The 25,092-nt window shown below is 40.2% G+C and overlaps 1 protein-coding gene and 1 non-coding gene across 2 annotated transcripts in view; one reads left to right on the top strand and one right to left on the bottom strand.

The window, feature by feature from the left end:
- The first annotated feature begins 1,326 nt into the window (after positions 1 to 1,326).
- Positions 1,327 to 1,447, top strand: LOC136165852 (small nucleolar RNA SNORA40). The gene has a single exon (XR_010662818.1). It is a non-coding gene; the product is annotated as a small nucleolar RNA SNORA40 (small nucleolar RNA).
- Positions 1,448 to 4,906: 3,459 nt separating this feature from the next.
- The window catches only part of PECR (peroxisomal trans-2-enoyl-CoA reductase), a 39,542-nt gene continuing 19,356 nt past the window's right edge, over positions 4,907 to 25,092 (bottom strand). The window contains exons 5-8 of the mRNA XM_065927667.1: positions 20,180 to 20,276; positions 17,614 to 17,724; positions 8,555 to 8,666; positions 4,907 to 5,494 (exon numbers count right to left, since the gene is read on the bottom strand). Of these exons, the coding sequence (XP_065783739.1) occupies positions 5,409 to 5,494; positions 8,555 to 8,666; positions 17,614 to 17,724; positions 20,180 to 20,276 (406 nt within the window). The 3' untranslated portion in view covers positions 4,907 to 5,408. The remainder of the gene's footprint in view (positions 5,495 to 8,554; positions 8,667 to 17,613; positions 17,725 to 20,179; positions 20,277 to 25,092) is intronic.

Below are 25,092 nucleotides of genomic sequence, written 5' to 3'. Positions count from 1 at the left end.
CCTTGCTTTAACAATGACTACCATGCTTCCAATGTTGTTTCATCTGCTTCCTGCCTCCCCACCACCATTTTTTTCCTAAACTGGAGTATTTTAAGGCAAATCCCAATACCAATATTTCTTCCCTAATGGGTAAAGGCATTAAAAAAAATGTAACTACCATGCCATTAGCAAATCTAACAAGATGACCAGTAATTATTTGACATTACCTACTAACACGCAATCCACATTCAAATTCCTCAATTATCTCAAAGCTATCACCAGAGCAATTAAGTGGTAGAAGGTAGGATTTGCACCCAGGCAGCTGGGACTCCAGCAGACTCTAAAATCCATAACTCATGGCAAGAGAGCCCACCAAGAGCTCTGCAGAAATGGAGAGTAAAGGACAAAATAGGAAGGGGTAGAGGATACAAGGAAGCAATAAACATAAAGTTTATTAATAACCTCAGGGCTTCTCTGGTGGCTCAGTGGTAAAGAACCCATCTGCCAATGCAGGAGACTCAGGTTCAACTCCTGGGTTGGGAAGATCCCCTGGAAATGGCTAGCCACTCCAGTACTCTTGCCTGGAGAATTCCATCAACAGAGGACCCTGGCAGGCTACAGTCCATGGGGTCACAAAGAGTTGGACATGACTGAGCCAAAACACTTTCACTTAATAGCAACCTCAGCCAAGTGGCCTCAATCAGAAGGGACTTTCGAAATGTTTCCTTTTAGAAAACTGACAGCCTCCAGGAGAGTAGGTTTGGAGGCTGAGCAAAGGTGAGGAGGCTCACCTTTGAGAAGCAGGTGAGAGGGCAGAGGAGGAATCAGGAGAGCCCCAGGAATGCAGTGCTGATGCTGAAAGCATCAGGACCTGGCAGGTCCCCACAATCTGAACTCCTACCAGGGCAGAGGGCAGGTGTGCCTCCTACTCAGAGGGGCATGACTAGGCTGACCAGCAGATGGATTTAGTTGCCATACAAGTCACAAACAGTGTTGTCCACAAGATTCAAAATATCCCTTTAGATAACTGTAGATAAATATCCCTTTAGATGACTGTCTCAAAACAAGGGCTAATGATATAACCACTAGCTTTTGATCTAATATGACTTTTTTAAACATGGTCCAAACCTTCCTTATTTCAACGAACAGCCACTTGGTGAAGTGGAACCCTTGTAAACTAGGAGTGGAGAAGAAATCCTGAGGGGAAACCACAGCTCAAGTTGAAGCTCCGCAGCCAGATCTTAGAAACCCAAAAAGGTGCTGCTCAGACAGGCCGGTGTTCCACCATTAACCACAAGGGGACACGTTTGAGCCAAGCACCTGGTAGTGTTAAAACACAAATGGGAGAGCACTTGTTTGTTTTTAATTTATAGACAAAGATTTATAGATAGGTGCAAAAAGAAATCCTGTTTTGCAACCCATAACTCTTTGCTCAGTATGAGTTTTGATACAGATAAGAAGGAACATGACACTGAAAAGAGATTCAAGTGATGGGGGTGTAATGGTGAACATAAAGTTTGCTTCCAGGACTATAGAGCTGATACTCTTTCCTCATACCTTAAGCTTTTAAATTATCAGTTGTATTGATTTAGTACTCTAATTTCAATGTTGATATGAAACAAAGATGGCTTCTTTTTTTAGGCTTTTATCTTAAGAACACGGTGTCTGATTTTTAAAAGGGGAGTTTTGAAGTGTGTCTGTATTCCATTGGAAATCAAAATATATATGTGTTAGTCACTCAGTTGTGTCTGACTCTTTGCAAGCCCATGGACTATAGCCTGCCAGGCTCTTCTGTCCATGGAATTCTCCAGGCAAGAATACTGGAGTGGGTTACCATTTCCTTCTCCAGGGGATCTTCCCAATGCAGGGACTGAACCCAGGTCTCCCACACTGCAGGTGGATTCTTTACCATCTGTTGTTCACTCAGTTGTGCCCAATTCTTTGTGACCCCATGGACTACAGCACGCGAGACTTCCCTGTCCTTCACCATCTCCTGGAGCTTGCGCAAACTCATGTCCATCGAGTCAGTGATGCCATCCAACCATCTTGTCTTTTGTCATCCCCTTCTCCTTCTGTCTTCAATCTTTCCCAGCATCAGGGTTTTTTCTAATGAGTCAGCTCTTCACATCAGGCAGCCAAAGTATTGGAGCTTCAGCCTCAGCCATCAGTCCTTCCAATGAGTATTCAGGATTTTCTTTTGGATGGACTGGTTGGATCTCCTTGCAGTCCAAGAGGACTCTCAAGAGTCTTTTCCTACACCATGGTTCAAAAGCATCAATTCTTCAACACTCAGCCTTCTTTACGGTCCAACTCTCACATCCATACATGACCACTGGAAAAACCATAGCTTTGACTATGTGGACCTTTATTGGCAAAGTAATGTCTCTGCTTTTTAATACTCTGTCTAAGTTTGTCATAGCTTTTCTTCCAAGGAGCGTCTTTTAATTTCATGGTTGCAGTCACCATCTGCAGTAATTTTTACTGTCTGAGCCACCAGAAAATCAGAGGCCGAACTAAAAGATTTGTGGACCAACCGACATGGCAGCTGTGGACTGAGCAAAACCTCTTTTGGAAAGAGGTGTTTCCTGTCCCTTCCTCTCTCCCTCCCTCTTCTACAGGTGTCAGACACCATCGTGGTCTGAAGGCTATGGATGCCTTCTTGGGCTCCCTGCCCTTTATCCTCCATGGGCACATTCTCCAGACATCTCATGCATGTTTTATTGTGTCTTGGCATCTTCTTCTCTGAGAACCTGAACTAACACAAGCCACGAACTAAAAGACCTGTGTGTGTGTGTGTGTGTGTGTGAGAGAGAGAGAGGCGATAACATCCACAAAGGTCATCTTATCAACAAACTCTTTTGAAATGAGTAAATATAGAAATGTCTTTTTTTCCCCCCTTAGATGTCCTTTTCTTCCCTTCTTACATGCCTTTAATACCATGACCTTATCCTTGTTAGCACTTAAAATAATGGAGAATTTTATGCTGGAGAGGGTGCAGAGAAAAGGGAACCCTCCTATTGTGCTGGTGGGAATGTAAACTGGTACAGCCACTATGGAAAACAGTATGGAGGTTCCTTAAAAACTAAAAATAGAGTTGCCATATGATCCAACAATCCCATTCCTGGGCATATATCTGGAAAAGAGGAAAACTCTAATTCAAAAAGATACATTCACCCCAATGTTCACAGCGGCACTATTTATAATAGCCAAAATATGGAAGCAACCTAAATGTCTATTGACAGAGAAAACATGGTACATGTATATAATTGAATACTACTCAGTCACAAAAAGAATGAAATAATGCCATTTGTAACATGGATAGACCTAGAGATTATCATACTGCGTGAAAGACAAATATCACTTATATATGGAATCTTAATAATACAACTGAATCTATTTACAACACAGAAACAGACTCACAGACATAGAAAACAAATTTATGGTTAACAAAGTGAAAGGGGGGATTAATTACGAGTCTGGAATTAATAGATACATACTACTATTACAAAATTGATAAATAAGGGGCCACTGTATAGTACAGGGAACTATATTCAGTGCCTTGTGAATGGAAAAGAATCTGAAAAAGAAAATGTGTATGTGTGTGTGGGGGTGTTGTGAGAATCACCTTGCTATACACCTGAAACTAATACAACATTGTAAATCAACCACACTTCAATAAAAATAGATAAAGCTTAAAATTTATATTTCTGTATTTATATTTATTTATTTATTTATTTATTTATTTATTTTTCACTACTGAACATTCAACTCCTACCATAATGTTGAGCACGTAGAATGGGCACCAAATAATTAGCTGAATGAATGAGTTCCATTCAGGAACATCCAGTCTACAGCAAAACTGACCAAGTGCAGTTGCAGAAGAACATTATTGACAAGGCACTATCATGACACAGAGAAATCCTGGGGTGCAGACTTCTAAGTCTAGAGCACAGCTAACGATCAGCTGTCCAGCAATGGTTGAACAAGAAGATCTAGGAAGGACTTGGAGCTAAGTTTACATAGCGCTACATAGGGCAGGGAAGCATTGGTTGAACAGCACTGAATACACTCAGTACAGCAATGGTCGAACAAGAAGATCTAATAAGGAGTTGTAGCTAAGTTTAGTGCTACATGGGGCAGGCTCTATGTGTTGAATAGAAATCAGCAAATTTCAACCTAGGGAGATATAAGAGGTCATCAACCATCATCAACAGAGGTAACTGGAAAGCAAGCCCTGCTTCTTTCATTTTCTGCGCCAACCTGTGCTGGGGCCACCCTGCCCTTTAAGCCAACTTGTAATTCTTAGGAGGTGTGATGTCATCACCTCCAGAAGGCTACTATTAAAATGCAGTCTAGGAGGAAAAGAAGATTTCTGCTACATACCCAGCATGCACACAGTGTTAAAGTGAGCTTGGGCTCATTCTCAAGGGCGACCCTCCCCTGTTCACACCCAAGAGTGAGCACCTCCTTACATGCGGCAACCATAGCAGCTCATTAGCCTCATCCTAGTCCCGGACCTGCTTGGGATGCTGATAAAATTGCAGATTATGCAATTTCTGCAGCCCACATCTATCCTGCCCCACCCCGCTCAGGATCTGGCCAATCATATGCTTTGAACTGAGTGTTACTGTTAAAGAAACTACTTCACTTCAACAGGGAATAAGTCAATTTAAAGAGGTTTCATCAATGAAGAGAAAAAAAATGAACATATAGAGTTTGTAGATGACACTCTACAAATCAAGATCAATGGACAGAAAACATCAATGGAAAGAAGAATACTGAACCCTAAAACAGCTGCATAGATTTTAATTAAAATTTTTTTTTGCATATAAAAGGAGAAACATGGAGAAAGGGGAATACTTTGGCTAAGAAATCAAGACACATATCAAGTCAAGGACGGGGAAAAAATACCACTTATGACTTCATTTTTATTTTTTATTAAGAGGGTTTTTACAAATATGACTTCATGAACAAACCACATACCAATAATTATATAAAGCTTTATTGATCCAAAAGTATTTGCCATCAAAAATGAGTCATTGTTGTAAAAATCATAACGATGCCACAATTTAGATTTATTGTAATATTTGCAAGGAAATATTAGAACCTTCTGGGAGATCATAATACCACTATCATTAACCTGAAACTATTTCACTTTTCAAAGACCTTTCTTAGAATTAAAAGTATAATCATAAATTACGTTAATTTCCACTCCTAAAATTTTTTTGATCATGAGTTAAAGAACATTGGTTGGCACTTAAAGATGTATTTATATCAGGAATAACTTTTGCATAGATGTAATTGATTTAACATTAAAAAATCAGAATGTGAGTTTCCCATACAGATTATAAGTTCCTGTAAAGTACAGAAGTGCATTGTCGAGATGTTAAGGCACTTGGGGACAAAGGACACATCCATGTTTCCTTAGCTTATAGCTTGGCTTTATGGTTAGAAGACTCTTTTATGCTTTTGACAAGAGAAAGGTCCCCTGGTCCCTTGGGCCAGTTGTCATGATCTGTTAAATGGAAAACCTCAGGTCAGACACGAATCTATTCACCTCATTAGTTCTCTTAGTTCCCACCAAACCCATCTGTCATTTCCCCTGGATCACCCCTTTTCTTAGCAAGAAAAAAGAAATCACTGGGACATGTGGCAAAGGTTTTGAGAAAAACCTCAATTTGAATCCCATCTCTGCCACTTAGTAACTTAGGAGAAGTTACTCTTGCTGAGCCTCAGTTTCCTCATCTATTAAGTAAGTGTTAGTCGCTCACTTTGTGACACCATGGACTGTAGCCTGCCAGGCCCCTCCATGAAATTCTCCAGGCAATAAAACTAGAGCGATTTGCCATTGCCTTCTCCAGAGGATCTTCCTGATCCAGGGATCGAACGCTGATCTCCTGCACTGCAGGTGGATTCTTAACCAGCTGATCCACCAGGGAAATCCCCATCTGTTAGAGGGGATAACAACATCTCTCTGTTAAAGGTGAGAGAGTGCATGTGATCCCTGCATATAGCACTGGACATAACGTAGACATTCAACCAATCCTACTTCCTTATTAACAGTACCTTCTGAAACATGCTTACTTACTACCAGGCACTTAAGAGTTGCCCCCTCCTGGCATCCAATCTCCCGTCTCCTCTTTCCACTTAGAAAGCCATGAGGTTCTGGAGAAGTGACCCTACGTGGATCACTGATTGATCTAAGTAAGTGCACTCTATCCCCCTTGCTGAGATTATTGGTCAAGCATGGACACTTGCATAAGCTAGTACCAAGCAGAGAGAATCTCAGAATTTGGTTAGAAATGCTGAGACAAAGTCATCCCCTCCCCTCTGTCTCTGTCCAGATGAACGTGAACAAAGCAGCAAGGAGCTTCAGGAGTGGCAGGCACCAGGAGAGTCCATCTTAAGATACGGCCAACATCATAGCAGCAAAAAGGGAGGGAAAAGGGAAAAAATGCCCTCGATGAAATCACTGAGCTGCAGAGTCAAGACTCATCTGTTGTTTGAGACAATAAATTCCTTCATTGCTTGAGCCAGTCTGAGTTATAACTACAAAAGCATTCTATCTGATACAGTACCTTTAATGTGCATTAACTAATCTAATCCTCCCAACAGCTGATGAAATGAATACTATAAGGGACCTCACTTTACAGAAAAGAAAATGAAGGCATACAGAAATAAAACCTCAAGAACATTAGCTAATAAGGGTATGGCTTAGCTTTCATCCCAGGCATTCTCACTGCAGGACTGGCAATCTTAAAACTTCAGAAGGAAAGGCTGAATACTCCTGCTCATTATTTCAGGAGAATATGTTCTCAAAGGCAAGCCCAGGTGGCACAGTGGAAAAGAATCTGCCCGCCAAGGCAGGAGATGCAAGAGATGCAGGTTCAATTCCTCACTCAGGAATATCCCTTGGAGTAGAAAATGGCAACCCACTCCAGTACTCTTGCCTGGGAAATCCCATGGACAGAGGAGCCTGGCAGGCTACAGTCCATGGGGTCGCAAAGAGTTGGACACAATTGATCGACCAAGCATGCGCATATCCTTAAAAGATGGATGTGGCTGCTTTCTTCAAAAACTTAAAAAATATTCTTTGTACTGATAAAAAAAAAACAAAACAGTATTAGAATTACAAAAGAAAACCATTTCATTTGGAGGCCTGGAGAAGCAGTCACCTAGAGGGTTTATTTAACCCCTCTGAAAAGGAAAAGGGATGTTCCTTGCTTTAACAAACACTGACTCAACACTGGTGAGGGAAGTGGAAAGATTCTCCCTCCACCTTTGCTACTTTAAATACTATCAGAAAACAATACTGTATAACCATGCAGGCATTTCTATGTTTCCAAACGAGATCCTTAAAACCACAGAATCTCATACAGATTACTACAATGGTACTGTTAGTAAAAAATTAAACGGTGGGGGGGAAATAATGAATAATATTATAGATCCAAACCAAACGATGATTACTGCAGAGAAGGGTTAAATCCTCGATGAGACTATTAGCACATGAAAGAGTAGGTTGAAAAGAGTAAGTCCTGAACAGGAAATTCAAGTACATATATGCTACATCAACGACATTTTAATTTTGTGTGTGTGCTGTCTGTCTGACTCTTTGCAACCCTGTGGACTGTATCCCACCAGGCTCCTCTGTCCATGGGATCTTCAAGGCAAGAATACTGGAGTGGGTTGCCACTTCCTACTCCTGGGGATCTTCCCGAACCAGGGATGGAACCCATGTCTCCTGTGTCTCCTGCACTGATCACAGATATCTTTATCACTTTAAAGGACCAGAGAAGCCCTTTAATTCACTAATAGTCATTTAATCAACTATCTTTGGCAATAGTTCAGACACATTTGAGTTTCATATCCTTTTCTACATTTTGGGAGTGATTAGCTTGGACATGCCTTGGTTCCATGGATGTGTTTCGTCATGTATAATGAAACTGCGATACTTGACTAATTTTTTAGGGTTCTTTCAACTCCAAAGTTTGATGGTCTAGTTATAAGATACACACACACATTTGCATGCAATATCTATGTTAGATTGAGATATATAAAACTATTTTGTACATAAAAAATGAATGAATACAGCAAATTCCTATGGTTTCCCTCAATCTATAACCCGAAGATACTGTAAAATAGCACCATATCACCTCTCCCCACATAACAGGTCTGATTCTCCCCCTCATATAGACAAGCCACTAACTGGATAAACAAAGAGAAGTTAAATATCAAAAGTATGGCACCTTCCTGCCTCTGTTCTTGTCTCTTTCTTGTACATGTATACTTACACTGAGAATATTTTTCAAGGTTAAAATTCCACTAGCCCATGCACGCGCAGAACAACTTTTTAAATAGGTAAATCTGTGTGCTATAATAAAGATATTTAGATATCTTCTGCACTAGGAATATTGCCTTTAAAAATCCTATGACTATAAATATTCTGTACAATTTTTTTGATGTTCTACAAGGGAAAAAAAAAAAAAACTTCTCTCTTAAGTACCTAGAGGAATTGTGAAAACCTAAACAGGAGAAGCCACAAAGTGAGGGACAGACTCATTTCCTGACCACTCACCTGGTACCTCAAATGATTGTGCGTAGAGAGACTGGCCCCCATCCACAAACACCAACTGTCCGGTGACAAAGGAAGCAGCAGGAGACAGCAAGAAGCATACCAAGGAGGAGACCTGGAAACAGAAGCACACACAGGCACATGAAAAATTAGATACTCCTCACTTCTGGCTGCTTCCCATTTCCGAGTAGACACATCTGAAACTACAGAATTGTAACATGAAGCCTACATCCTAGAATGCCAGGCTGTGTGTACTATAATCTGAAGGTGCGTAACAGACGCCTTTTTCTATTTGAGCATCATTAAAGTCAGGAATATGACTAGGGTGAAGGCAAGATAAAAAGAGCCTTTTTTGTCGTTGCTCAGGCACTAAGTCGTGTTTGACTCTGCAATACCAGGGACTGTAACATGCCAGGCTCCTTTGTCCCCCAATGTGAAATGAATCAACACACTGTGAAGTAGTTAATGGACTTTCCCAGTGGTCCAGTGTTTAAGAGTCCATGCTTCCACGGCAGGGGGCCTGGGGTTCAATCTCTGGTCAAGGAACTAGGATCCTGTAAGCAGGGTCACGTGGCCAAAAAATTTTTTTTAATCTTTTTTAAAATCAATAAAACAACATGAAGGAACCAGTGTCTGCTCTCTCCCATCAAATAATTCAGTTCCTTCCACGATCCTCATCGTTTTCAACACCATCACATGCCTGTTATAGGTTTCTCCCTGAAAAAGTCACTGTGTCTGTGTAACAATAAACTGGCATTCTAGCTTATTTAGTCCATGGTCCTTGCAGGCCCAAAGCCCAGGATCTCAGAGTACAGAAGCTTTCTATCAGGGGGACTTCAGAATCCCGCTGCAGCCCCAAGAAATAGATAGATGACTGGCGAGTTCAGCAACAACCAGTTCCAAAACCAAAGAAAAAGATGGAAATATTTCACTGGATGTAAATGGAGTCTCACATGAGGTTGTTGACACAAGCCGAGTTTCTCAAACGCTGATCTTAAGCTCCTACATTAGAATCCCTAGGACTGCTTACAGAAACTCCAGACTCCAAGGTCCTACTTAAGATCATCCGGGTTATCAACTCTGGGGTTGGAGCCCCAGAATCTTCCGTTTTATCAGGCTGCCAAGCAGGGCTGAGACAGGGGTGAGACTAATGAAGTGCTTTGGATGCAGCAGTTAAAGGAGGTGCTTGCTCTGGGGGGCGGGTGGACCCTGCACCTGAGCGACAGTGAAAGTAAGCAAGTCCTTAAATACTGTTTGTGCCTTGCTTGTCTCACCCCAGTACTGATCCTGTATGGAGCACTACAGCGTGTGAGTTCATAGGGCTATGCCTTTTTGAGGCTCTGAGACCTGAGAGAAGGCGGGCATATCCTTCCCTCCATCCTTGTGTTCCCAGCAGGAAGTATAGGACCGCACTGTCCAAAAATGAGGCCACTAACCATATGACACAACCAAGACATTTCCACACAGCTAGTCTGAACTGAGAGGCACTGTGAGTATAAAATCACACATCAGATTCAGAAGACTTTTTCTTCTTGGAAAAGAAAAATGTAAAATAGTCTCATTAATAATTGTTAAAATGATAATGTTTTAGGTATACTAAGTTAAATAAGATTTATTTTTAAAACTAATTTCACCTCTTTTTAAAACTTTTCTTAATGTGGCTATTACAAAGTTTAAGATTACACATGTGACTATCATCACATTTCTGTTGGACGGAGTTGGTTTGGAATTAATAATTTAAAAGTTCCCACATTCCTAGGAAAGGGCTGATGGGGCCTGGGAACAAGTAACAATCAGAACTAGCTTTACCCTGTGTAATCAATCAATGACAACTTACCCTGTGAACACTGTTTTGTTAGCCAACCAAGAGGTGAAAGTTCCTTGACCCTGTGAATTAGCCAATCAGGAAGACTCATGCCAATAAGTTCCTTTCTGAGTGTCAGCCAAACAACGACCCTCTCACTCAAGTAACCATGGCCTCTGGAAGTCTGCAAATTTCTAAAACCATACTTCCACCCAGGAAAAAAAGAAAACTCAATAGTCCACTCTGAGAGACTGTGACTGACCAGGAATAAATGTGCTTTAGTCCTGAGTTCTGTTTCAAATATCGAGTGGTGGCCTCATCCTTTGACAGTGTTCAGCATAAAATGACTCATTAAGTGTTTACAGAGTCAAGGAATCTTTTTGCATCTCTCCCCCTCAAATAAAGGGATTTTCCATTACCTAACTTGGAAAAGACACGAACCCTTGTCTCTTGCATCTCCTGCACTGGTAGATGGATTCTTGACCACTGGACAACCTGGGAAGCCCACGTGACTTAAGTATGGCTTCAGGCAAATTACTGAACGTCACTGGCTCTTGGTTTCCTAATTTGTAAAATGAGTATAGAGTACAAGTACAAGCCATTTGAGGGGTCTGCCAAGTGCTGCATTCTGTCTCCAAGAGATGTGGAGGGACATCGTAGGAGCTCTGGCAGTTCCTTTTAAAACTGCAGCTACATTGACCCTCCTTACTCAATCCCAAAAACTATTACTTAAAAGAAGACAACTCATTGATAAGCAGTTCTGAACAGTCCACCAACAGCCTATTGTCACACTCAGCCCCAAAAGTGACATTAGTCGTTAGCTGGGGCCATCAGAGGATCTTGAAAAGATAACCTGGAGATAGTACGACCCTATGAGACAGTGACTGAAACTCTCTCCTTATTCTGCAGCTTATTGCAGTATAAAACTCACCTTCTCAATTAGTCACAGCACGGGTGGCAAAACCCTGGGCATACCTAAGATCTTCTCAGGGGATTTGTGAAGTCACAACTGTTCCATAACAATACTGAGTCCTTATCTGTCTTTTTCACTGTGTTGACATTTGTACTAATGGTGCCAAAGCAATGATGGGGAAAATGCCTGGACCCTCAGCACAAGTCATGGCAGGAAAACAAACATGAAGCATCATACTAACAGTGACAATATTTTTCACCAGCAAGTACTCCTGGGAGTGGGAGGGGAGAGTCTGTTTCCCTTTCAAATGTCCTTGATGAGCACTAAAATTATTAATCATATTAATCTCGACTACTGGGTACACATCTTTTTAATATCCTGTGTGATAAAGTGGGAATTACACCTTCAGCTCTTGTGCTATATATGGAAGTATAAAGACTGTCTCGAGGAAAAGAACATGGGCTTGAGCTGCAAACCAAACTAGTCATTTTTTTCACAAAACATTTTTTTTCTGTTTTTTGCTCGAGAGAATGACTAACAAACCACAGTTATTCACACTTGGGTATCTGGCAGACATTTTTCCAAAAATGAACCAACTGAGACTGCCACTTCAAGCAGCTGAAAACAACTGACAGCATTTGTTGTCAATGATAAGACTTGAGCTTTCAAGTGAAAATCAGAATTTTGGAAAAGTTGCATCAATACATGTCACCATGACCTTGACAGTTTCCCAATACCTAAAGAGTTTTTGGAAGAGATCAGTGGTGACATTCATAAATGTGATCATATGGTATTCTATCAAGAATTGTGTATCAACATTCAGAAAATGTCTATAACTCAGTGAATCAATATTTTCCAAAAGACCAATGTTTGATGTTACAAAATCATCTATGCAAAGACTCAGTTAAAGTGCAAGGAATACTAAAGAATTTTAATGTAATGGAATACAAAAGTTCATTGAATGGCTTCAGATTCCACACCACAATTAATCTTTAAGAAACTGCCACTTGGTAAGATTGGATATTAAAATAATATATATATTTTTTTTATTTTATAAAATATATTTTATAAAATATATTTTAAAAAATTTTATAAATTATTTTTAAAATACTATTTTATATTTTATATTTATAAAAATATATTTATAAAATTTTTTTTATATTATTATATATATTATATATTTATATATTATAACATTATATTATATTATAAAATAAAATTTATTTTATTTTATAAAATATATTTATAAAATTATAAATTTATAAAATTTTATAAATTATATTTTTTATATTTATATAATATATAATATATATTATATATTATATATATAATTATATAAAAATATAAAAATATTTATATATATTATACTATATATAAATATATTTATAAAAATATAAATATAAAATAGATTTATAATATATATATTTATATTTATATTTTAATATATAAAAATATATTTATATATATTTTATATTTTATATTTATATAAATATAAATATTATATAAATTATATAAAATATATAAATTATATAAATATATAATATATATAAATTATATATATTTGTATTTTATATTTATTAAAATATTATTTTATATTTTATATTTATATAAAACATTTTATATTTTATAAAATATATATACACACACACACACACACACACACACACACACAGTGAAGTCAATTTCTTATGTACTTTAAGCATTGACTAACACCTTATGGTTGTTGACACTGGAAAACAATACTCTGTATAGGCTCAACTACCTGTTGTTTGCCTGTGCTAAGACCTCAGGTGGCCAGAGCTGCCCACAGATTTTTAAAAATTTGAACATATGACACCATAGTTATGTGTGCACATGAGCTGATTAGTCATTAGTCCAACAAGATGCCTTGTTTAGTGAGGAAAAACTGGGAGATCTTATGAAATATAAATTTATATTTCTGAAACATAAATATATATTTACATAAAAATACACATAAAATCCCAATGTGCAACAACAGGATCTAATTAAATACACTATGCTACATCCTTAGCAAGTTGCAGAAAAGAACATACAGTAGAATCTCCTTTTTGTAAAAATGTCAGTAAACAGAAATACTTTTAAAAGTAAGAACTAGATGTCAGATACAGTTCAGTTCTAGAAACCACCACATGCAACAGGCCCAAAGCAAGAAGAGAGGCATGCTTATGGATGAGTTGTGGATTTCTCAAAACTTGGGATTAAGGAAAGTCATTGGTTGTGACAAGTATGGGGACTAGAGCTGATTTGACTTAATGCAATTTGTAAAAATAATATTTTGTTCTACATAATTATGTAGCAGTCATACTTTGTACTCATGCATGAAGTATACAATATAATTATGTAATAGTCATACTTTGTCCTCATGCATGAAGTAAATGATGATTATATACAGAATGTATCGTTAGTACATACATCAAGTACGTACTGTATGTGCTAAGTCGCTTCAGTCGTGTTGGACTCTTTGTGACCCTATGGACTGTATGTAGCTCACCAGAAAACTCTGTCCATGGGATTTTCCAGGCAAGGATACTAGAGTGGGTTGCCATGCCCTCCTCCAGGGGATCTTCCCGACCCAGGGATAGAACCTGCATCTCTTATGTCTCCTGCATTGGCAGGGAGGTTCTTTACTGCTAGTGCTACCTTGGAAGCACCATGTATGTACCAATACATTGTAATGGGGCAGGTCATTTAATACACAAAATACACAGCAATAGGAAAAAAAAGAAACTGTCACTTGTTGACTATTTAAGAAGAATGTCCACAGTTACTCAAAAAGACTGCTAAAATACTCCTCCTTTTATTTTAACTGGCATGAAGCCAGATTTTCTTTGCATGCACTACCAAAACGACATATTTTAACAGGCTGAAAGCAGGAGCAGATGTGCGAGTCCAGCTGTTTTCTATTAAGTCACACATTAAAGAACTGGGTAAAACATGTACAACCAAGCAAGACTTGTTTGCTTTTGTATTTTAAAATGCAGCTATTTTTCATTAAAAATATTATAGTATGCAATGCCTTTATTTGTTGTTCAGTTGCTCAGTCGTATCCAACTCTTTGGAACCCCATGGATGGCAGCATGTCAGGCTTCCCTGTCTTCATCATCTTTCAGAGCTTGCTCAAACTCATGTCCATTGAGTCGGTGATGTCATCCATCCATCTCATCCTCTGTTATCCCCTTCTCCTCCTGACTTCAATCTTTCCCAGAATCAGAGTCTTTTCCAATGAGTTGGCTCTTTGCATCAGGTGGCCAAAGTACTGGAGCTTCAGCTTCAGCATCAATCCCGCCAATGAATATTAGGGATTGACTTCCTTTAGGATGGACTGGTTGATCTCCTTGCAGCCCAAGGGACTCTCAAGAGTCTTCTCCAACACCACAATTCAAAAGCATCAATTCTTCAGTACTCAGCCTTCTTTATGGTCCAACTCTAACATCCATGATTTTATTAAGATTATTTTAAATGAATTCATAAATATTTCTTGAATTTCTCAATGTCAAATTTTAATACAGCAACTACAGGCCATGGACAGAGGATCCTGGTGGGCTACAGTCCAGGGGGTCTCAAAGAGTTGAACATGACTGAATGACTAAGCACAGCACAGCATATAGACAATATATAATTGTTCAGAAAACATAGGAGGGTTCTCTCCAAAATAAAAGTTTAATCAGATAAATCCCTTGATTAAAATTCTTTCAAAATCACTCTAAGGTTTCCAAACAAAAATCTGGCACCTTGCTCAAAAAACCTCTTCAAATGTTGAACTTAACAGTATCTTCTAAAATTTAATATGCAAGTCTATTTTAGTTCAGGAATTCTACTTCTAGAAAGCTACCCTCCACATAAGAGTTCATGACTATAGTCAACAATGTTCACTGCAGAATTATTACAATATAAAAAAATTAATAAAATCTCAATGTGCAGCAACAGGGTCTAATGCTACAGCCATAGTAAGTTGCAGAAAAACAAACAATAGAATCCCATTTTTCTAAAAAAAAAAAAAAAAAAGGTCAGTAAATAGACATATCTTTTAAGCATACACAGTAAATTTCTGGAAAGATATACATCAAACTGATAATGAAAGCTACCTCTAGGAATTAGAACACATTTTTCTCTTAGAGTTTTATGGCATTGCTTTTATATTTAGCATTTTAATATATTTGAAAACTATTTTGTATGTGATATGAGATGGGTGACTCTAATTTATTTCTAAATGAACAGCCAACTGCTACAAGACTTTTGCTGAATATTCTTTCCCTGTAGATTTGAAATGTTACTTTTATCCTATAAACTCTGTGTGTGTGTGTACAGTACTGATATGAGCGTCCATTCTATCCCACTAATTTTAATCTCTTCCAGTACCAGCCCCAAATGTAGGAAACTATAGCTTTATAGTATGCATTTTGAGGGGGTGGTTAAATGATTTTATTTCTTTTTGGCCGTGCTGGGTCTTCACTGCTGTGCGGGTTTTTCTCTAGTTGTGGCAAAGAGGGGCCACCCTCCAGCTATGGAGAGCAGGCTTCTCACTGCAGTGACTTCTCTTGTTGCAGAGCACAGTGCTCTAGGGCATATGGTTTTCAGTAGTTGTGGCTCCGGGCTCTAGACCACAGGCTCAGTAGTTATGGCACACGGGTTTAGCTACTTGTAGCACGGGGGATTATCCCGGACTAGAGATCGAATCCGTATCTCCTGCATCGGCAGACAGATTCTTTACCACTGAGTCACCAGGGAAGCCCTATAGTATGTTGTGATAGCAGGAAGGTCAAATCCCCTCATTATTCTTATTCAAAACATTTTGGACAGTTTGGCATAAATATTTTTCTAGGGAAAATTTTAGAATCAATGTATTAATTCCAAAGATATATGAAATGTGTTTGTGTGATTTAGGGAAACTTGATTTTAGTAAAATTGAGTCTCTCCATTGAGGAATATGGCATGTCTCTATTTATTCTGGTCTTTTTTTTTTTTCTGTTCTTCAGTAATAAACTTTTTTTCATTTAGAGTTAAGTTTACTCTGGGTTTTTTAGTTTTTATTCTTATCATTGTGGAATATATCTCCTTTTTATTTTTATTTTTTTATATATCTCCTTTTTAAAAAATTACATTTTAAGACTGATCTTGTTGGCATTTAAGAAAGCTATTAATTTTTACAGACTTAAAACTGGTCACCTTACAGAAATCAGGTACGGAACTTCATTTTGTCATAATTGTCTGACTTGCTTAGATTCTGTGCTCAGTTCAGTTCAGTTGCTCAGTCATGTCCAACTCTTTGAGACCCCATGGACCACAGCATGCCAGGCCTCCCTGTCCATCACCAACTCCCTGAGTTTACCCAAGCTCATGTCCATTGAGTTGGTGATGCCATTCAACCATCTCATCCTCTGTCGTCCCTTTCTCCTCCTGCCCTCAATCTTTCCCAACATCAGGGTCTTTTCAAATAAGTCAGCTCTTCACATCAGGTGGCCAAAGTATTGGACTTTCAGCTTCAACATCAGTCCTTCCAATGAACACTCAGGACTTATCTCCTTTAGGATGGACTGATTGGATCTTCTTGCAGTCCAAGGGACTGTCAAGAGTCTTCTCCAACACCACAGTATAAAAGCATCAATTTTTCGGCATTTAGCTTTCTTTATAGTCCAACTCTCACATCCATACATGACCACTGGAAAAACCATAGCCTTGACTAGATGGACTTTTGTTGGCCAAATAATGTCTTTGCTTTTTAATATGCTGTCTAGGTTGGTCATAACTTTCCTTCCAAGGAGCACACATCTCTTAATTTCATGGCTGCTGTCACCATCTGCAGTGATTTTGGAGCCCCAAAAATTAAAGTCAGCCACTGCTTCCACTCTTTCCCCATTTATTTGCCATGAAGTGATGGGACTGGATGCAATCATCTTAGTTCTCTTAATGTTGAGCTTTAAGAGAGCTCTTAACGAAAGAGCTTTAAGCTCGTTCACTCTCCTCTTTCACTTTCATCAAGAAGCTCTCTAGTTCTTCACTTTCTGCCATAAGGGTGGTATCATCTGCCTATCTGAGATTCTGTGTACTATAAAACAACTGAAAAGAGCTGAAAAGTGCAATGAAAACCATAAAAACATGCTGCTCTTAACCGACACTGCATTCATTCCTGAATAAATACTGCTGTGAGTATCCAAGGCACCAGGAGCACAGTATTCCTGGCAGCCAAAAAGCACACGGAACATAGTTTGAGGGCATGGGAGCAATCTTCTCTATTAACCAGACTATGTGAAAAGGACACTAAAATGTTACAAATCTCCAAAGTACAAAACAAAGTAATTCATCAATGTTAGAAATATACATTACCTCCTCAGGAACTCCAAATCTTTTAGCTGGGATCTTGTGAATGTACTTGTTAAGCAGGTCTTTTGTCAAATAATCATAGTTGCTAAATGCAGTCTCGGAAAAAACGATTCCCTATGTTTAAAATAAAACAGGAAAAAATAAAGTACATAAAATTAAATTTTAATTGGAAAGACAACAAGGCAGTCTGTCATCCAACACTAACAATTAAGTGGTTTAAGTTTAATAGAGTTTAAGTTCACATTTGTAATGTTAATTTTTCTTAATATGGTCAAAGAAGTACAGTCAACTTCTACTAAAAAAGGATAATCTGAATGCTCATTTTGTGACCTCCCCTCCCCTAATAATCAGCCAAGCTTGGGATGTTTTCATAAAAGACTTGGCCTCTGAAAGCATAATCATGAGCATAACAGAGAAGCCCTTAACTGGGGACAGTGGGACAGGGTAGTCTATTTTGTCTTCCACTAAGGCTTCATTGGAAAAGACCCTGATGCTGGGAGGGATTGGGGGCAAGAGGAGAAGGGGACGACAGAGGATGAGATGGCTGGATGGCATCACCAACTCGAAAGACATGAGTTTGAGTAAACTCTGGGAGTTTGTGATGGACAGGGAGGCCTGGCGTGCTGCGATTCATGAGGTCACAGAGTCGGACACAGCTGAGCGACTGAACTGAACTGAACTGAAGGCTTCTATGTTTTACAATGGAAAACTGGCCTATGGTTAAGTGGGACTTAGAAAATACAGTATTTTCATGGCTTTTTACCTAGAAAGAAATCACAAACAAAAAATTTGAATGCAATATAAATAAATTAAATTTTTAATTGCTTAAGAATTCTTTTATTCAACTTTTAGTAGTTTTCAATGGTTTATAAAGAAAAAAATTACTTAAAAACCGTTTTAACACAGGATAAAGCTGCTTGTTATTGGCTCATAACTACAACTGATTATTTGAAGGAGGGGAGGAGACAGGAGGGATGTGAATATGAGGAGGAAACTTTGCAGTATTAATTACTCCAAACAATACTCAGGTGATATACTGGTTTCTGATTAAACAATTTCTCAGGCTTTCATTTAAAGAGGATGGAATGTTCCAGAGGTATTAAGATTTAGACATTAAACCCCAAAACATCTCTGAAGGACAAATGTGACTTTAGTATTATGGTTAAAGCATCAACACATCATTAAAGGTTGTCCAGAAATGCATATGTGGAGACCAACATGCCAAAGAATCAACACTCAGAATGGAAATCTATCCAGTCTTTTGTAATGTCAGTCCCAAAGGATTAAAAGGATGTGAAGCTTCTGGCTAGGAACCCTCATTTGTTAAAGAAAAGATCTCTCTAACATCCACAAGTCAGCTCATGCTTAGTTACCACTGAGTGGCATAGATAACAATATCTATAGTAAAGAGAGACATCAACGGCAGGGATATTCTTGCTGAAGCAGGCCAGTGGTAAGATGTCAAGGCTGGTCACTTCAGCTCAGTCACTCAGTTGTGTCTGACTCTTTGTGACCCCCACGGACTGCAGCACATCAGGCCTTCCTGTCCTTCACCAACTCCCAGAGTCCACTCAAACTCATGCCCATTGAGTCAGGGATGCCATCCAACCATCTCATCCTCTGTCGTCCCCTTCTCTCACCTTCAATTTTTCCCAGCATCAGCGTCTTTTCCAACGATTCAGTTCTTTGCATCAGGTGGCCAAAGTATTGGAGTTTCAGCTTCAACATCAGTCCTTCCAGTGAACACTCAGAACTGATCTCCTTTAGGATGGACTGGTTGGATCTCCTTGCAGTCCAAGGGACTCTCAAGAGTCTTCTCCAACACCACAGTTCAAAAGCATCAATTCTTCCGTGCTCAGTTTTCTTTATAATCCAACTCTCTCATCCAAACATGACCACTGGAAAAACCATAGCCTTGAGCACATGGACCTTTGTTGGCAAAGTAATGTCTCTGTTTTTTAATATGCTGTCTAGGTTGGACATAACTTTCCTTCGAAGGAGTAAGCGTCTTTTAATTTCATGGCTGCAATCACCATCTGCAGTGATTATGGAACCCCCCAAAATAAAGTCTGACATTGTTTCCACTGTTTCCCCATCTGTTTGCCAAGAAGTGATGGGACCGGATGCCATGATCTTAGTTTTCTGAATGTTGAGCTTTATGCCAACTTTGTCACTCTTCTCTTTCACTTTCATCAAGAGGCTCTCTAGTTCTTCTTCATTTTCTGCCATAAGTGTGGTGCCACCTGCCTATCTGAGGTTATTGATGTTTCTCCCAGCAATCTTGATTCCAGCTTGTGCTTTATCCAGCCCAGCATTTCAAGCTTATATATCACTAGCTTGTAACTATTTCACAGATAATTCTGGTATACAGCTAGGATTGAGAATCACTTAATTTACCCTTCTTGACAATCTGATTGTAAATCAAAGAATACTCTTTCTGACTCTATCTATTTTTAAAAGTCAATCTTTTCTAGTACACATACATATTAACAAGTACTTCTATGAACACCACAAATGAAATCAGAAGAGCACAATCTGTCAACAGCTTTCACATTGAACATTTACGTACAGGGGCGACACTATTGATCCTTACTCCACTGCTGGCCCACTCCACAGCTAAGGACTTGGTGAGGTTGTAAACACCTTCTCTGGCAGCTCCGCTATGCCTTTAAAAGACAAAATACAAAGATCACCATCAGTTTCTATTGGATATGTCTCATATCACCTAAACTGATAGGTATACCAGTGACCTGTCAGAGTTGCACAAGAACATTCGTATTATGAGTCCCTGTCTGAGCTATAAAAAAGAACCAGGTCCTTCAATATTAACATGAAACCATAGCTATCTGCTAGTCAAACACATCTCACATAAGTCAAGGCCCACATCTCCCTGTCTGCATGCATGCTCCGTCATGTGCAACTCTTTTGGGATCCCATGGACTGTAGCCCTCCAGGCTCCTCTCTCCAGGGAATTTTCCAGGCAACAATACTGGAGTGGGTTGCCATTTCCTACTCCAGGGGATCATCCCGACCCAGGGAATGAACCTGCGTCTCTTGCATCTCCTGCACTGGCAGATGGATTCTTTACCATTGCGCCACCTGGGAAGCCCCAAAGCCCACACAAGATCCCCCCCAAATTTCCACGTGCAAAACAGAAATATTTTGAGGAACTTTCGATTACGAAAAAAAATAAACAAATTGGTAATTTGGAGGGTTACAAGTGTGGTTATTCTTTAAATCAATTTCAGGTAATAAGGTATATGAAATTCATATGTCAGGCTAGAAATAATGTCAAAATAACTTCTAGACATACCAAAATTTAAATAAATCTTAAGATAGTTCCAGGGAACAGGTTCAAAATATTTCAGTCTGCACCCATATGGTGCAAAAGGTAGAGACATACTGTGGCTTGGAATTTCCAATTATGAAGCCTCAGAACCAAGCAAGTAACCACTCCTCACTAGAGATTACCTCTAGAGCCCCAATTTCCTGATGAAAGCCCACCCTCACCCCAGTGTCGGCTGCAGAAGCCCTAGCAGGACTATAGGCAGAAGCCAACCGCTCCCATCTGCCAGAGGTGCCTGAGCAACCTCATCACCATCAAATGCAGCCAACACCTGTGTCACACCACATCCACCCGTCCCTGGGGGAATTCACATGACGGTGCGGGAGCTGGCACACAAGATCCCACCCATGACAAGGTCATGAGGAGAAAGCCTGACAGGCAAGGCAGATCAGGTTTTCAGAGATTTCGAAAAGCTGCCCCCGGCACTCACCTTAAAGATGATACCTGTCTTTCTGATGCCTGCCTCAATAGACTACTCCCTAATTTCTGTGACACAGGCAGAAGACCTTCCCCGATTTCTTTCCAAATAAGAATCAATTTAGAGCTTTAATCAGTAAGTTTCTCAGGTGGTGGTATCTTATGAGATTATCCAGGGTGAAAAGAGTGTTTTACTTTAAACTCCTTTGCTGGCATTCTAGTTCATTTAGCAAATGCATCTATGCCCTTAGTACTAATATGCATGATTACTTATAATACCCTAATCATAAAACAGCATAAAGAACCTGATCATATAAAGGCCCTAATAGACATAGAGCCCTTTGGGGAGTGAGAAAGCCCTATTAAGAAAACATAAGAAAAATTATTCTAAAAGTGGTTATTGGGTTAACGTTTGCTTGCTGTGTTTTGCTTGCTGTGTTTTTGCTTTTAATGTGCTAAGGTTGTGTTATAGAAACCATTGTTAATATAGTTAAAGATCTAGAAAAATAAGAGCTTAGCCCTAGTGTGGTAACAATGAGATGGTTGTTAATTGTCAGCCAGGAGTGCTAGGCAGAGGCTGCCTCACCAAAGTCACAGAGTCTGTATGGGGTAAACTTCTTAGATAAACGCAACTGACAACTTCTGCAGAAGGATTAATTTTTGTGTTAACAAGGTTATACTTCTACTCTGTACTGTTGCCCTGTGAGACTGCTACCTTTCAGTTAAGGTCACCAGAGAAACAGAAAATAAGTTTGCATTCACCTGACTTGCATAAAATGTTAATAGGCCCGAAGGCCAGAAGATAATGTACAAGACCCTCATAAACAAAGAAGTATGCAGAAAACACCCTGGTTTCGTGAAGAACAAGCTGATGTAATGTTAAACTATCTTCCCCTTAGAAATGTACTAACTTAGGGTATAAAAGCCATGGTAAAAAATAAAGCATTGTCTGACCCTGCCAGACTCTGCTGCACCCCCCGTCTGGTCACTCTCTCTCTCTCTCTCTCTCCCTCCCTCTTTCTCTCTCTCTCCATCGCAGACTTGGCCCTATCAAGGCTGGTCTCACGTGTCTTCTCTCTCGCCGACGCCGTTCATCCTGAGGGTACCCCCTGGATCATGCCGAGGCTGGACCCCGGCATGACGGGTTTCCTTGCTTGACACCAATGCTAGGAGGGGCCCTTCTGGAGTACCCCCCAGCTGGGCAGGGTCACAGGGTTACCGTCTTGCTTTACACTACTGGAAGCAAGAGGCGGGAACAAAACAGATGAGCGTCTGCAGGAAGCGCAGTCAAGTCCGGGCCCTCTTCTGTGAGCAGGACCTAGAGGTGCTTGTCCCCTTGTCCTCATCCTGACCACCAGGGCCACCACAGGAGGTCCAGACTCCCGAACAGCCCCCTGAAACTGAGAGAGAGGCGTGTGGGGGTTGGGGGAGAGAGAGACGCAGATGGAAGAGCAGAGACAGAAAGTACTCTCTGAATTTCAGCACCGGAAGCCGTCTGCAGAATGTGAGCAAGAGGCGGCTGAAGGGTAGCGGAATACACCCCCCAAAGTATGCTGCTGCTCTGGTGGAGTGATCATTTTCAGCTGGGGTCCCTTGAAAACACAGCAGATGCAGAGAGGGGCTTTCTTTGAACTCCCCTTATTGACCAAATGGTACCAAGTGTCATAAATCCCTTCCCTGGGAGTCTCATCAACCAGGGAAGGCTGACTGTTGTCAAAGGATGGGAGACTAGTGGTCAACACCACATCGGGACAAACATCATCACCAACTATCATATCTCCCATCTATTCTTCAAAGGGCCCATCCATCTTTCCCAAAGATCATCTACTCCCCACCCCAAGAGGCCTATTACCCCTCTCCCCATTCCCTATTAAGTGAGAGTGAAAGTCACTCAGTCATGTCCGACTCTTGGCAACCCCATGGATTATACAGTCCACGGAATTCTTTAGGCCAGAATACTGGAATGGGTAGCCTTTCCCTTCTCCAGGGGATCTTCCCAACCCAGGGATCAAACCCAGGTCTCTCGCATTGCAGGCGGATTCTTTACCAGCTGAGCCACGAAGAAAGCCCAAGAATACTGGAGTGGGTAGCCTCTCCCTTCTCCAGTGCATCTTCCGGACTCAGGAGTAGAACCAAGGTCTCCTGCATTACAGGCAGATTATTCACCAACTGAGATATCAGGGAAGCCCATTCCCTACTAAGACACAGTCTTTAATCCTAAATTCAAAGCCCCAACAGGCAGTTACTCATTTTTCCCTGGGTATCTCCCATGTATACATGAGGTACACATGTGAATCAACTTCTGTTAGTTTTTCTCTTGTTCATTTGTCTTTTATTACAGGGGTCTCAGCTAAGAGCTCAGAAGGGCAGAGGGAAAATTATTTTTCCTCCCCTGCATAGTTCTCTCAAGGTTAGCTGATGAAGAGAAGGACATCTAATACAGACTCAGTGCAAACACAACAGCACCTTCAGACCACATCTCCACACTCAAAGATCTACTGAAGAGGCTGGCAGAGAAGAGTGTGATGCCAGGAGGGAAATTGCTGCTGGATGGTGAGACCACCTCTGACAGGTACAACAGCCTGCAGCCCCCAGCTCTCTGCTTGGTCCATAAGGAAGAAAGGATATGCCCTTCCTCTGCAGTATTTGGCACTGAAGAAAACTATACAGAAATTGAAAGTTACTCTGGATCTTGAAACAGCACATCCTAATCTGTTTGTTTCTGGGGATTAAAAAAAAAAAAAGGTGACATTTGTGAAGAAAAAGCAGAGAGTTTATCCAGAGAGATTTACTGCTTATCTAGTGTTGCAGTGAAAAGGAGGGGAAAAAAAGAGTGAGTTTTTCTTTCCTTTCCTGAGAACAAAGAAGATGGAGAGAACAGTGAGCAGAACTGGTTACTCCTTGTTTTTACTTTAACTGTTCCTAATTGGACTGCAAGGAGATCCAACCAGTCCATCCTAAAGAAGATCAGTCCTGGGTGTTCATTGGAAGGACTGATGCTGAAGCTGAAACTCCAGTACTTTGGCCACCTCATGCAGAGTTGACTCATTGGAAAAGACCCTGATGCTGGGAGGGATTGGGGGCAGGAGGAGAAGGGGGCGACAGAGGATGAGATAGCTGGATGGCATCACCGACTCAATGGGCATGAATTTGAGTAAACTCTGGGAGTTGGTGATGGACAGGGAGGCCTGGTGTGCTGCGATTCATGGGGTCGCAAACAGTCGGACACGACTGAGCGACTGAACTGAACTCAATCTGTTCTGCCCCCTAACTCTGCGTGGACTACATTCTGCACCTACTGTCCTTTAACTCTGTGCTAATTACATCCTGAATTCGGTGCCACCTGCACAGAAGTCTCTTGCAACCACCCTCTGTGGTTTTTCTCTTTTGCATTATAGAAAGAGGACCGGAGTACAGTTCATAAAAAACAATGGATCTAACCACCAGGCTACCAGACTGCCAGACCCAGTTACTGGGCTATCTGATGCCAACCTATGATTGTATTTGAAACAGTGCAAGAAGAGGAAGAATACAAGATCCTTATACCTTTATTCCTCATCTCCGATCCCCAACTGGTAGCCCTCATCTATATAATCCCCCAGATTCCTCTAGGAAGGCAGGGGCACAGCTCTTGAGGCATAAGCCTACTGTGTTCGCCCCTCCACTGGCTGAGGATTAAAGTCACCTTTCTATTTCCTCTAAACTCTCTGTATTTTTTT

Source organism: Muntiacus reevesi, chromosome 3, assembly GCF_963930625.1.
Source record: "Muntiacus reevesi chromosome 3, mMunRee1.1, whole genome shotgun sequence".
Classification (NCBI taxonomy): Eukaryota; Metazoa; Chordata; class Mammalia; order Artiodactyla; family Cervidae; genus Muntiacus; species Muntiacus reevesi.
The sequence above is the reverse complement of the archived record's forward strand: the minus strand, read 5'-3'. Positions and strand labels throughout refer to the sequence as shown.